Source organism: Delphinapterus leucas, chromosome 6, assembly GCF_059928025.1.
Source record: "Delphinapterus leucas isolate spDelLeu-1000000601 "Yukka" chromosome 6, BTC_Dleu_Yukka2, whole genome shotgun sequence".
Taxonomy (NCBI): domain Eukaryota; kingdom Metazoa; phylum Chordata; class Mammalia; order Artiodactyla; family Monodontidae; genus Delphinapterus; species Delphinapterus leucas.
Window position 1 is genome coordinate 39,351,662 of NC_143134.1, and position 13,827 is coordinate 39,365,488.

At 49.1% G+C, this 13,827-nt stretch overlaps 1 protein-coding gene across 3 annotated transcripts in view; it reads right to left on the bottom strand.

The window, feature by feature from the left end:
• The window catches only part of DAPK1 (death associated protein kinase 1), a 205,259-nt gene that overhangs the window by 11,226 nt on the left and 180,206 nt on the right, over positions 1-13,827 (bottom strand). For all 3 annotated transcript variants that reach the window (XM_089913036.1, XM_089913035.1, XM_022558968.3), the window contains 5 exons: positions 8,018-8,206; positions 5,736-5,933; positions 4,105-4,243; positions 2,858-2,978; positions 382-570 (listed from right to left, as the gene is read on the bottom strand). In XM_089913036.1, the coding sequence (XP_089769162.1) occupies positions 382-570; positions 2,858-2,978; positions 4,105-4,243; positions 5,736-5,933; positions 8,018-8,206 (836 nt within the window). The remainder of the gene's footprint in view (positions 1-381; positions 571-2,857; positions 2,979-4,104; positions 4,244-5,735; positions 5,934-8,017; positions 8,207-13,827) is intronic.

Sequence of the window (13,827 nt, forward strand, 5' to 3'; positions counted from 1 at the left end):
GAGGTCTGTTTGGAGCTGATACACTCCATGAAGAGCAGCAATCCTGAAGGCTGCAGGAATCACAGCTAAGCATCAGCTGACCCGGGGAGAGAGAGGAGAGGCCCAGTCACCCAGTGTAGCGGGAACTGTGCTCCCAAACTGAGAGAAGCCGGAAAACAAACCAACCAGAGCAAGACAGAACAACAGCTCTTAAGGTGAACAGGAGAGCAAAGAACCGCAGTTCGGGGAATCACTTGAGGCTTCCTGTGATAGTCGCACGTCTGGAAACATCATGGGTAGTGGGCAGTTGCCACTCGGCCTCCGCAGCTCATCCCACCTTCAGACACTGGAAATGCATCCCAGCGCCCCCTCCCAGACCCTTGCCAGGGCTGGAGCCCTCACCTCGCCGGCACTGTGGAGCTGCTGGGCGATGCGCCGGAGGTCCACCTCGCTGGCCAGGGGGTTCAGCTGGTCCTGCACGTCGTACACAAACTGCTGCAATGACATCAGCTGGTTGGGCCCGTTGAGCTTCCTCCAGGAGGGCAGCGTGGAGATGATTTTCTCACACAGGTGAGTCATTGGAGGGCAGACCTAGAACATGCAGTACAGGCAGGTCAACGCACAGCTGTGGGGACTCAGGAGGAGCCGGCAAAAAACGATGCTGCTCACATCTGCACTGTTGCATGTAATTCTTTGGATGCGCCAGTGATTTTTGGTTAAGTACTGGGGCAGTTTTGTTTTTTCAGTGTTGCCTTTAAGCAGAATCTATTTAACAAATATAAAATTTTATAGAGGCTTTCATTTCCACTGCTTGTCTTAAATAGATGGCATGGATTCACAAAAAATGGCTTTGGAATTGTGGACTCAATTAACTAACGTTCACTAAGTCCTAATGTTTTCCTCCCTCCCTCTCTTGGAGTGAGGGTTTCAGCCAGGTGATGGCCGCTTTATGAACAAAGAGACAGGAAAAGAGAGTATCATTATCAATATTAGATGGCTTTTTACCAGTAAATTAGGTATTCATGGGGATTACTGTTGAAATATTTCAAATTTGATTAATTCTTGGTAATTGGCTTGAAATGAGTTTTTAAGCTCTTAACTTGGTTAAATAAATCAGTCTATGTTGCAGACTCACAATTAGCACACTTTCCTAGTTAAAAACGCCATGAGCCATACCCTGCACTGCATCATTAATCAGGCAGTCCCTTCTCGAATCTCATCTTTTACACCCCCTAAATTCCACTCCCTATTCAACAAACAGTATTCCCAGGGATAAAGGCAGTTTGCTTGGTGAGCTTCATCTGCCTGACCGCAGAAGTTGGGGGTGTGCGGGATGTGAAGCAGACATCATGCCACACCCCAGCTCAAGACTCTTCAGGGAGCACAGGCCCTCATCCCACCTGGTGAGCAGGTGCTGAGCCAGCCACAGACCACTGTTCCCGATTGCCACCCACTGGTTTCCGTGACCAGGTTCTCCAAGGCCCTCCAGGCTTACCCCCTGCCCACTGACTCTGCCGTAGTGTACCCCCCTTTAGAAAGCGAGGGTCAAGCTTCACGAGAGAGGAGAGGGTTCCTGAAAATTCCAAAAGCATGTCTAGAACTGGAGCCTGGTATTGTAAGCACGGCACTTCTATCAGGCAAACGGTGAGTTATAACTAAAGACGGCACCTGCCATGCAGGGGAGCGAGAGCCATGTCCTCCTTGTTACACTCGAGCTTAGAAGCAGGAACAGTCCCCGGAGCATTTTGTTTTAGGAGTTTTCCATTGGGATATTTGCCCATTTCTTACCCATTTCAGACAGCTTTTTGAATATTATGGATAGCAACCTTTTATATGCCAGGTGCATTGAGAATATTTTTTCCCCAATCTATCTCACCTTTTAACTTCGTTTATGGAATTTATTGGCCAGAAAAATCTTCTATGTTGTCAAATGTATTTGACAAAATATTGGTGTATTTTCTTTGAAAACTTCTGAGGTTTTCTAACTTGGCTGAAAAGGTTTCTCAAAGCACTTCTAAGTGATTTTAAAAATAAATGATCTTGCATTTCCATCAAGATATTACTTTATTTTTTACATTTAAAAGCTTTAGTCTGCCTACAGTCTATTTCTGTGCTATGTAGTAAGCAGGAGTTCAACCTAATTTCCTTCTAGGCAGACAGCCAGTTGTGCCAGATCATTTATTAAATAAACATTTTCCCCATTAACTTTAAATAACGTCTATGTTCTCTATTAAATTTCTGCAGATGTTCTGATTTACTTTGACACTCACTAATCTATTCCAGTTATTTATTGGTTTATTGATTACAGAGCCTTTATAACATGTTTTATTTATTCTTCTATTGAAATTTTAAGACAAAAACCCAATCTCCTCAACCCCATTCAGATGCTAACTGGAGCTATATGAAGTTTATATAACTTGGGAAAATGAAACACTTAGTAATAAAGTCTTGCCATCCAGGAACACCACCTTATTCCATTTGGACAGCTATTATTTTATGCTCTTCAGTGAATTTTGTTGGTGACTGTTTTCCTACTTTCCTGCATTTCCCAAATATTTCACAATAAGTCACTTTTGCATTGCTTTTGTAATTTCTAACAAACAATTTTACTTTTAAACAAACAACCAAAACTGTCAGAATTTCATACACTCTAACCTTGCCTATAACAACGCTTCATCTCACGGCCATCTCTCCTTGTTTCTCTACTCTTCCTTCCTTACCCCAGGGTAACAGGATAAAAACATGGCCATGCAGACACCGCGTACTGGGTCCCATGAAAACCAGACCAAAGTCAGAGGGCCAAACAAAGAGGCCCAACTCCCGGGTCACTGGATGGTCCGGGGGAAGGTTGGGTCCAGCCCTCCCCAGGTATACTCACCGAAACAATCTGGCTCCGTATTTCTTGCAGGTGATTTCGAAGTACCTTCATGTCCTTAGACCCAGAAGCCCCGGCATCCAGAACGAACAGCTTATTTGAAATGTGAAGATCGTTCCCAAACCTAAGGAAAGAGCAGTGACCTCCTCAGAGTGACGCAGTCTCACCGGGTGTTTCCACAGAGGGCCAGGCTCCTGCTGGCCCAAAAGGTTGGTGGGAGGCAAGGAAGTTCTGGTGGCCTTGCAGAGACACCCCGCACCTGCTGTTGGCTGGACTCTGTAACGTCACCCTGGGGTGGAGGCCTGGGGACACCGCCTGCTCCGGGTGCAGACAGGCGCCCCAGCTTCCACAAAACGGGGGAAACAGCTTCCCCCGATGCAGGAAAGGGGAGGCCTAATGCACTCACTTTACAAGGCAGGAGAAGAGATGCTTCTGCAGGTTGATGGAGTGAGAACAGAGGGATGAGTATGAAATAACACCCTAGATCTAAAATATTAGTAGAAGCCCTATTTCTCACATCAGGAAGATAACAGAGAAGTGTTGTCAGTTAATAAACCAAGAATTCACATTACTAGCATATTAAATAGAACTGCAGGTTCAAACTGTTTTGGGGATAGACACTGAGTAAAAATAGATACGTTTACATTGTGATTCTGTGCACATCCATATTTATAAGTGAAAAAGAAGTTTTCCAAAAATACTTGACACAAAATACACTCTGATACTTTCCATCATGTCCTTCTCCCCTCCACTCCAAGACCTCCTAAATGAATTTCATGATCCACTAGCAGGTTGCAACTTTCATTTTGAGAAATACTGATTGATGTTCTCACCAAAAAAAAAAAAAAAAAAAAAAAAGATAAATGGGTGAGGTGACGGATACGTTAATTAACAAGATGGAGAGAATCCTTTCACATTATATACACACATCAAATCGCCACTTCATACAATTTAAATATCTTACAATTTCACTTGTCAATTATTCCTCCCTAGAGCTGAAAAAAAATACATCAAACAACTAAAAGGAGTTACCTCTGGGCAGGGGTACTCGGGGGCGAGGACAGACGTGAGAAGGCTGCTGATTTTTATTATGTGCCCTTTACTTCTGTTTGATTTGTTATTACGTGTATTTGTGGCTTTGGTAAAAAAAAATTCGACCAAGCCAAAGAGGCCTTTCAGTTCTTTAATTCCTTTCTCTGGGTCACATGACTTCGGCTGTATCACCCCTGAAGATGCAGCAGCCGACTTACCTGTTCCTGACCTCTTTCAGCAACGAGGTGTCTTTGTCATATCCGAACTCGCCTCCAGCTGGACGAGGAATGTTCATGATGTCGGCGTGGGTGGCCACCAGGACAACTCGGAGTGGGTTCTTCAGCTTGCCGCCAAAGGCTGAGGGCAGAGAGCAAGCCGTTTCACAGGTGGGTCCTCCATCCTGCCCAGCTGAGGTTGCGTGCTCTGCCTGAGGCCTGGGCCGTCTCGCCAGGTGGACATGCAACTTTGCCCGCAGACCCGAGGGCCCCAGGCCTGCTGCTAGGAGTGACCTCTGGAAGGCCTAGGCCTGGCCCAGAATGGAATGAACCTATTTCCTGGGCCTCTGGGAAGATTGCTCAGAAGTGGAGTAGAAGCGACCACAGGGCATAAGGCAGCTTCTCAGATCTTCCTCCAAATAGGCCTTGTTTGCATGGTGAGGAGAGATCTAACCTCTGACCAGGGGGACACCCTTTATAAGACCAGAGCAAGCCTGCTGAAGATGGCTCAGAAGGGAGACTCCTGCAGTTCACACAGGCAGAGAGCCTCTCACTTATGGGCGTGTTTAAAACGAAAACATGAAAAAGAATGAGAAAGAAAGAGGCAAGGGCTTCCCTGATGGTGCAGTGGTTGAGAGTCCGCCTGCCGATGCAGGGGACACGGGTTTGTGCCCTGGTCCGGGAAGATCCCACATACCGCGGAGCGGCTGGGCCCGTGAGCCATGGCTGCTGAGCCTGTGTGTCCGGAGCCTGTGCTCCGCAACGGGAGAGGCCACAACAGTGAGAGGCCTGCGTACCACAAAAAAAAAGAGGCAAAATTGGAGGTACCCTGAGGGGAATTAGCCCAATTTATTTTATTATTGTAAGTTTTTCAAAAAAAAATGACTGCTGAGTTTTGTATTTCATCAGGGGAGGCTGCTTCTTTTTTTGTATGAAAAGAAGAAAATAAGTCTGTCCATGCTGTCTTTTCCTTTAGGGATAAGGCTAAGATAATGCATTCAGTTAACACGGTTCCTTTTCTTTCTTTTTTTTTTTTTTTTTTGCGGTATGCGGGCCTCTCACTGTTGTGGCCTCTCCCGTTATGGAGCACAGGCTCCGGACGTGCAGGCTCAGTGGCCATGGCTCACGGGCCCAGCCGCTCCGCGGCATGTGGGGTCTTCCCAGACCGGGGCATGAACCCGTGTCCCCTGCATCGGCAGGCGGACTCTCAACCACTGTGCCACCAGGGAAGCCCCCTTTTCTTTCATTTTTGATGGAACTACAGAACGAAGGAGAGCTCATTCTATTAATTATGTACCCATTAGGTAAGGCACAGTAGCTGTCAAAGAGGTATTCCACTTTGCACCTAACAAAAATGATCACAGCCCTAAAATATAGAAAGAAAGCAAGAAATGGCTCTCAAGGAATTGCTCAGAATTGAGTCTTTGTGGTAGAAATATGCAATCATGAAACAACTCCTTGCAGAACAAAAAAAACAGCTGAGCCCTAGGAAACTTCCAGAGTGGAAATCTCCTGATAGGAAGGAGGAACAAGGGTGCCCGCAGCTGTTGGCCACAAGCTGTTGGATCCGGGCATGACCAGGGTGCGAGGCCAGCAGGAAGGGCACGCCCTCCCTGAGGGGCACCTCGGCTTACCTATGGGTTCTTCAACCGGGACAAGAGACTTCAGAAAACTGAGCCAGAAAATCACTTGATTCAGCTGGATCTCGTAGGGTTCTTCTAGACTGAAAACGATGACATGGATGGACGTGGGATCATTTGCAGCAAAATAGTCATAACAGCAGAAGTATACAGGATTTCCAGAGAACTCCCACACACTGAAATCACCAACGCCTACAGAGAAAAAGAAAAAGAAAGATTACGATTGTGAAACACCACCACCAAATTTCAATCACAGTTTTTCTCAGCACTTTAGGGATGACCAGTAGGGACAGTGACATTCATCTATTTATTTATGCATCTACTTAAGTATAGATCTACATACAGAATATTTACATTTCCCTATTTCTTATGTCTATGTTTTTACATCCATGCCTTTTATAATATCTATATCCATAAACCTACTTATATCTGTATCTGCTTATCAATTTTCCTTAATGCCTTCATTATTGTATCTGTATCTCTATCTCTAGCACATCTACTTATAATACCGCAGAGTGGTACACACACACACACACACACACAACACCCCACACACGTGTGTGTATATGCATGCCTATAAGCATACATGGAAAGGTGTACGTGGACACATATACTATGTTTTTCACCCCCAAATATTGGTATATTCACTATGAAATGTAACCTTAATTTTGGTTAAATGGTCACTAAATTCACCTTCCACAGGTGAGGGAGAGACCTGTTTTGGTCGGTCAGAAGGGAGCAGGGTGCTGTGCACAGGTGTAAGGTGCAGTAATTGATGAGTGGCTTTGCACAGGAAGGATGTAAGAGGAGCTGTGAGGAAATTGGGTCCAAGAGGCCACCTCTGCTGGGGAGGTGGCCGAAGGGGCGGGGGGAGGAAGGCTGTGGGTGTGGGTAGGGGGGCAGCTACTCTCCCACTCTCCCACACAGGAGCTCTGGGGGCAGCTGCTTTTCCCGCAAGTGTCATGGGTGAGATTCTGACCTGGAGCTCCTAGGCACCCGGAACCTCCTAATGACTGTGCAGACACATGGACACAGTCACCTCTACGCTGCCACATCCCACCAGGTCAGTGACCACCCACCCACTGGCCTCCGGGAAGCCAGGCAGGACCACTTATGTTATAGGATTTCAGGCTCCCTTTCCCTGATTTTTCCCTTTGGTGCTTATCCTGTGTCAGAAATTCTGCAGTTGAGAGTCATTTTGGAAGATCCATAGGGCTTTTCTAGAGCACAGGTGCTCCTGGGGAGCATGGCCCTCTAAGTCTGGCAGCTAAGGCCTTAGTGTGAATAGTTCTGGAACACAGAAATAGGCCCTTTGAGCTTGGGGAGCACTGCGAGGGATGTGGGATGGGGATAAAGCCAGGGGAGGACGAAGGATGAGGGTAGGGGTGATGGGTGCTGAGGACACACTTCTGCTCTCCCTATGCTGCGGGGCCAGCTTTGCTCCCGGCAGCTCAGAGAACACTCAGCTTTTAAGAGAGCAGAATGCACACGGACTTTTATTCTATTTCATTAGGGTCCCTGGCCCAGCAGCAGCATCAACAAGAAACTCCCCAGATGGGATGAATCAGACGCTCGAGGGCGGGCTGGCAAGTCTGTGTTTTCACATGCCCTCCAGGGGATTTGTGCGAACGCTGGAGTCTAAGAACCACTGCTTTAGGTAAACGCCCTGAGTATTCTGTTTTTCACTGGGTTTAGTATAATAAAAGGGCCTTCATGAAGATACTCCCAATTTCCACTTTTTGAGAGCCTCTCCCTGCTAGACATTATACTAGGACCTTCAATAAACACGAGCTCATAAAATCCTCACAGCCGTGGGAACTCAGCCTCAGAGAAACTGCTCTATCCCTGCTCCGGACCATGCCTCGACGAGGCTTGTGTTCCAGTGCCTTGGGCCCAGCTGGGGGCCCTGGGAGCTCCGGGGGAGCAGCCCTTGTGTTTCAAACTGGAGTATGTCAAAAAGCTAGTGGGACCGTATTTTGTGAGATTTCCCATCCAAGTAGAAGTTCGGCAGTACTTTAAAAAATGTACTAATGTACTCAAGTCATTTATTAAGCACCTCTGTGTGCCCAGTGCTTTGCCAGGTGCTAGGGACACCAGGGGGTTTAGTTTTACTTTTTGGGGCTGTTAACCAGCCATGCTTCAGTCCTGGGTCACTCCCAACATCACTCTGCACTGGCCCTTCTTCCAACCTTTGTGCGGCTGTGATGGATGCCCGCTGGGCCAGGCTCCCCGGGGGAAACTCGAGGTCCTTCCCATTTGGGGTGGGAGAGCCATACCGTTCAAATAGGCGTTCTGGATGTCGATGGCCTTTGTGGACTGGTCATCGGCGGAGCAGTGCGGGTGGTGGGACGGGGCCCCGAACACCTCTAGCATCCCTTTGGTGAGGCCCGGCTCGAACATCATGCTGCGGCTCCTGACGTTCACATTCTCACAGCCCGGGTACAGGTTGTTGATGCTCACGGACACTGCAGGCCAGAGAGCAAGCACGTTAGACCTTGCCCCCTGCCCTCCTTCCCAGACTTTGCCCTCTGCCCTTGCCCCACCCCTGCTTCAGGCTGCTTTGTGCATGTGCCTCTCGCGTATGCTGGGCAGCAATGTTTCCCAGGGACACTGTGTTGATTGTTTGCTTCACCTCCCGCATCCTTTCCTGCGCTGCTCTGTGTCCCGAGAGGCTAACCCCATGGACTGCATCTCCTAGGCTTGCTTGCCATTTGCCTCCGGTGAGGGTCCACCAATGGGAGGCACTGTAGAGGCTGGGAGGAGAGAAAGGTCGAGGTATGTATTTTCCCTCCTCACTGCCTGCTGCTTTTCTGATAGCAGTTGTGTCTCTGACCCTAGACGCCCTGGAGGCTTCTCCCCTGGAGCTCCAGCTTTCCCAGGATCCTGACTTCCTCCTCTTGCCTTTTCAGCCTCAGGGGTGGCAACTAATGGCTCCCCTCTGTTCCTAGCCTCCGGATGCTTCACCGTCTCTTGTATGTTCTTGTGAATTGTGCCTGTGACTTTGAACTTTCATTAAATCTCCACCAGGACCCTGACTGATACAGGTGAGATGAGTACCACTCTGGTACACGAGATTGTTAGGTTGAATGCAAAATGCATGGCATTAAGTAATGCTGAATCACACAGTGAGAAGGCCATTCCTTTATAAATCCCCTCGAAGGTCTTTAAATTGCTCTACTAGCAAGTCTCAATGCGTGACATTAAGTTTTTAGCATGTTTTCAATCCTTGCTAATCTTCCCTTTTAATAAAGAGGGAGTGTAAAAAACTATACCCCAATTAAAAAGAAAAAGAAAAAGAAAAAGATGGAAGCATGTTCTTCCTCTTTCTAGAAAAAAAAAAAAGAGGGAGTGGGCAACAGTATATAGCTAGATTTTAATCATATTGCTGTTCATTGCATTTATTTTTATTTATTGGTAGTAGTGATATGGGTTTTCCATTTATGGTAAGGACATTAGCGATTTTACTTTCAAACCTATGTCTTTTAGTAAATAAAAAGAATCAGTTTTAAAAATATGACATAAATAATAACGGTAGAACTTGGTGGGGCAGGGGAATCAGCTGAATAACACATTTGGGTCCCCTGGGCCAGGAGCGGTGCCCTGTGTGCCCTCGGTCCTGACCTCCTTCCGGCTTTTGCCCGTCTCTCGCAACAGACCCCTGACAGCACTGTGAAGGCAGAGCTGGCCTCTCCGCTTCAGGGCTAGAACTCGGGTGGGCACAGGGGGAGGCTCCGTGAGTGCACCAGGGAGGGGCTCAGTGAACCGAATCGCACCATATAGTTCGTACCTTTGGTTCAGAGTTAATAGTGACAGTCACTGCAAGAGACTAAAGAAATGACCATTTCACCTGGGCCACCTGACTTTTAAACTTCGTGATCCAAACACAAAGGTAACCCTTGTTTAAAGACCAAAGACTTCAGACTGAGGACAGGACAATGGGAATATCCAAGGGGTTGGCAGGGAGGAGGAGAAAACTGGAGCTCCCCACCTCCCCGGGTTATAAAAGTAGAAAACTTGGCAAACAGAAGGGCAAATTAGAAAACAAAATGACTCAACTCTCTAGGCCAATGTGATGGACATTTTAGTGTATTTCTTTAGAGATTTTTAGTTCAAGTCTGAGAAAAGCCATGCGACTTTACAAGAATGGGTTTGTCCATTTCCCTGTGCCTGGAAACCTGGGGACGACCCCTGTCGGGAATAAGCTTTGTCTTAGTGGCACTGTGGGCTGGGGCTTGCCGAGGGAGACCAGAATGGATTCGGTAAATGACAGGCACTCCGGCACCTCACAGACAGTTTTTGTTGGGAGGATGAAAGGTTAGGACAGAGTTTGTATACGGTATTATTAAAATAACAATTTCACAGGGAAACATTAAAATCATAGGAGGAAAACTTTTTTGCTAACCACTGGCCCCTAGTGGTAAAAAGTGGCAGGCCCGGAGGGAGAAGCCGCTTTTGCACCCAGGTCAGAAGAGACTTCCTGCAAACGCTCCTCTCCGGTGAGCAGGCAACAGCCTCCTGCAGTGATCTTCCTGGCTGCGCGCTCCTCCGCTGGCACCGGAGGTTTCCTTCCTACCGCAGAACCACAGTGCAACAGCTGTGGCACTCAGCTGGCCACCAAGGCAGTGTGTGCGTGGCAGCCACGTGCCGTGAGTGGCTGCCCCCAGGTCCCCACACCACCCCATCCTGTCTCCTGGCTGGTGGCTCAGCCTTTAGCCTCCAGTGCAACGCAAAGCCAAGTTTCTAAAGGCAAACGACCTTCCTGCTGCCTGAGTGATGTAAATGTGCCCACGTGGGCACCTCTCCCAGGGAAAGGAAGAAGGCCTGACCATTCTAGCAGAGGTCAAGGGCGTCCAGAGCTCTGGCCTAGGACACAGCAGAGCATGGTCCCCAGGCACTAGCAATGCCACTGTGAAGGGACAATGCTGCTGTTTCTGGAGACGGATTTCCTTCCCTGGAGGCCACACTCCGGGGTAGGCTTTCCTCAAGTGCCTAACAGAAACGCTGCTCCGTCCATTCCCCTTACGGCACAGGAGGCCCCTAGGGCCTGCCAGATGCCTCCGGCCGGGTCTCCCGCAGGTGGCCCTCCTGGCGCTTCCTATTTGAGCCAAGCTGCTTTTCACAGGACTCCCTTCTGCTGTTTTGTTAGGGCCAGGCCCAGTCGAGGACTGGCGGGGTCCAGGCCCTGCAAGCGGCTGCGCTCCCTCAGCCCAGGGTGTGCTCGCCCCGCACTGGGCAGGGTAGGGCAGGAGGAAGGCCTGCTCCGGAGCCTCCTGCAGACACAGCCTCCTGGCTCTTCCCAGCCTCAGGCAGGACTAGAATTAACTGAGGACGAATCTTGTCACCTGCAGGGGTTGTCTGGATAGAAACTTCACCCACCCCCTTGGAGCAGACCGGCCACCTGGGCATGAAGCAGCGCGGGCCTCTTCCATCCTTGCCCAGGCCAGACAGCTCTGGGATGAACTAGGTGTGTCCTTAGTCCAGGGGTCACATACTCCAATGCACTCCTGAAATGTCATTTCTGCCACAGGGCAAACCTTCGGACACGGGCGTGGAGGGGTCTGCTCCTGAGCTCTCCCGCCTGGAGTTAGGGCGCTGTGTGAGACAGGGTGAAAGGCAGAGCCTGGGCCCCTCTACATGGGGTAGCTCCTCCTCTCCACTAACCGGCTCCAGGCAGGAATGTGAATCCAGTGTGGCCAGAGCTACCAACTTGTTACAAGAAACCAAATAGCCAACTTTTTAAGTGAGACCTCTTGATTTTATTTATTTATTTTTGGCTGCATTGGGTCTTCGTTGCTGCACGCGGGCTTCTCATTGCAGTGGCTTCCCTTGTTGGGGAACACGGGCTCTAGGCTCGAGGGCTCAGTAGTTGTGGCTCGCGGGCTCTAGAGCGCAGGCTCAGTAGTTGTGGCGCAAGGCCTTAGTCGCTCCGCGGCATGTGGGATCTTCCCGGACCAGGGCTCGAACCCGTGCCCCCTGCATTGGCAGGCGGATTCTTAACCACTGTGCCATCAGGGAAGTCCAGACATCTTGACTTTTACACGTTGGAAGCTAATTCAATGTTTCTCCTTCCCCTCATACTACACAGAACGCTGCAGCTCACCAGGCTGCTGACCTCTGACCTTATTTCCCAGCGCCTCGAATTACTTTTCTCTCTGCTGAGTGTAGTGGGGAGGTTCTCCTGGTCCAGAGCACCTGTTGTGTCCTCGAGAGAATCTTGTGTCAGTCAGCCCCATGACCCGAGTCTCTCGAAGCCCTGGCTGAAGGACACAGTGAGATTTGCTGACAAGGCAGCCATCCTGAGCTGCATTTTATCAAGAATCTACTTCTGGATTCGTCCAGATGTGGGAAATTGACCAGAAGGAAGATGAATGGAGATATTACTTCTGAGGGGTGAGGGTTGAGCCATTCTCCCTCCAGGGGAACCCAGATGTCACTTGATATGTGGCTGCTTCAGGTTAGCCCATGGGCTCCTGGGGCATAAATTCATATCCAATACGACTTATAAAAATCCCAGGTCACAGATCTGGATAGCTCTCATCTCTTTGTCTTTCTCTGTCTCTGCTCTTTGTCTCTGTCTCTCTGTCCCCCGCCCCGCCCCGCCCCGCCCCCCCAGTCAGATTGGAGTGACCTTAACCCACAGCAGGAGAGAGCTGGTTCCCTCTAGGGGTGATACGAGGAACTGCTAGAGAAGCTCACTTTGAACCTTGAAGCAATACTGGTCTGGCCCACACATAAGAGGCTCAACTTAATCATGAAACCTGGAAAACTATTGGCTTCTGAGAAGGGGTGGACCTATCTTACATACTGAAATTGAGCAAAATTACAGTGGAAAATGGAAAACATGAGCACAAATATGCCCCAAGGCAGACGGAGTTATAAGTATCATTAATAAGCCCTGGCTCAGAAGCCAGACACTTCATGAATCACCAGCTGTGTGACTCCGGGCAGTCTACTTGACCCCTCAAGGCTTCAGCAAAAGGGTGGTAAAAAGGCCAATAAGTCTGTCACGTGGATTAAATGAGGTGTCACACGTACCACATTCTGCCCAGCTCCTGGCACGTAATTAGTACTCAGTACGCATTAGCAACACGTGTTAGCAATATTGTAATCATTCTAATTGTATATCCATTTTGGTTACACTTCTTCCCCAAGTTTCAATTCTATTGCTGTGTTCGGAGGGGAGAAGTTGAAAGGGGCGTGCAGATCTCGGTCAGCTGTCCCTCACTCCAGCTAATGCTGCCCAGACATCCTTCCTCACGGAGACAGAAATTACATAGAAACACAAACTCTAAAACATTTGTTTTCATCCTAGGGAACAGATATGACACCTTCGTAATATGTACAGAAAGTGAGTCTGAGGCACAGAGCTTCAACACTGACATTGTTTAGGAAACTCTCTGAAGGTCTCTATTCTTACCTTTGAAAACCTTAATTTCCTCACTCTAAAAGGGTGGGTTTAGGAAAAATGACACCCCAGACTGCACCACTTCCTCTTGCTCGCTGCAGGTGTTTCTCCCCGGGGAGGGACAGGCCACCCTGGAGTTCCGGGTGTGAACCCGTTGATAATCGCGTCTGTGGGAGGTGGAGGCAGACGGCAAAATCGTCTTCCCGACTAGGGTCCAGGTGAACAGATGGGCTGACTGAAAAGCCATAAAGGAGCCTTTCAAAGCCACCACCCCACTTCCAGATACACGAGGACAGGCTTCCCCGTGCACCCAGTTTTGTGGCTCTGTGCTCTCGCATTCCTGGATGTGCCCACAGCATTCCAAGAAGAAAGCATAAGGGGTGAGGACCCGTCCATCTGTGCAACCTTGAACCTATGTCAGTCCAAACAAGCTCTTTGTGTCTTCAAGGGCAGAGTCCCTGAGCAGAACACGATTGTGCCATTTTGCACGTTCATGATTGCGGACCGTGATTTCAGTGAGGCCCTTTCCTCGCTAGCACCAGGGCAGGGTGCGCTCACTGGCCAAGAGCCGGGAGGACCACACCTGGAAGCCACCAAGGCGGCGGGAACCGGTCAGCCTCAGGCCAAGTGCTCCAAACAAAGCCACACCTCCTCCCAGACCTTGACCTTGGAAGTACCCAG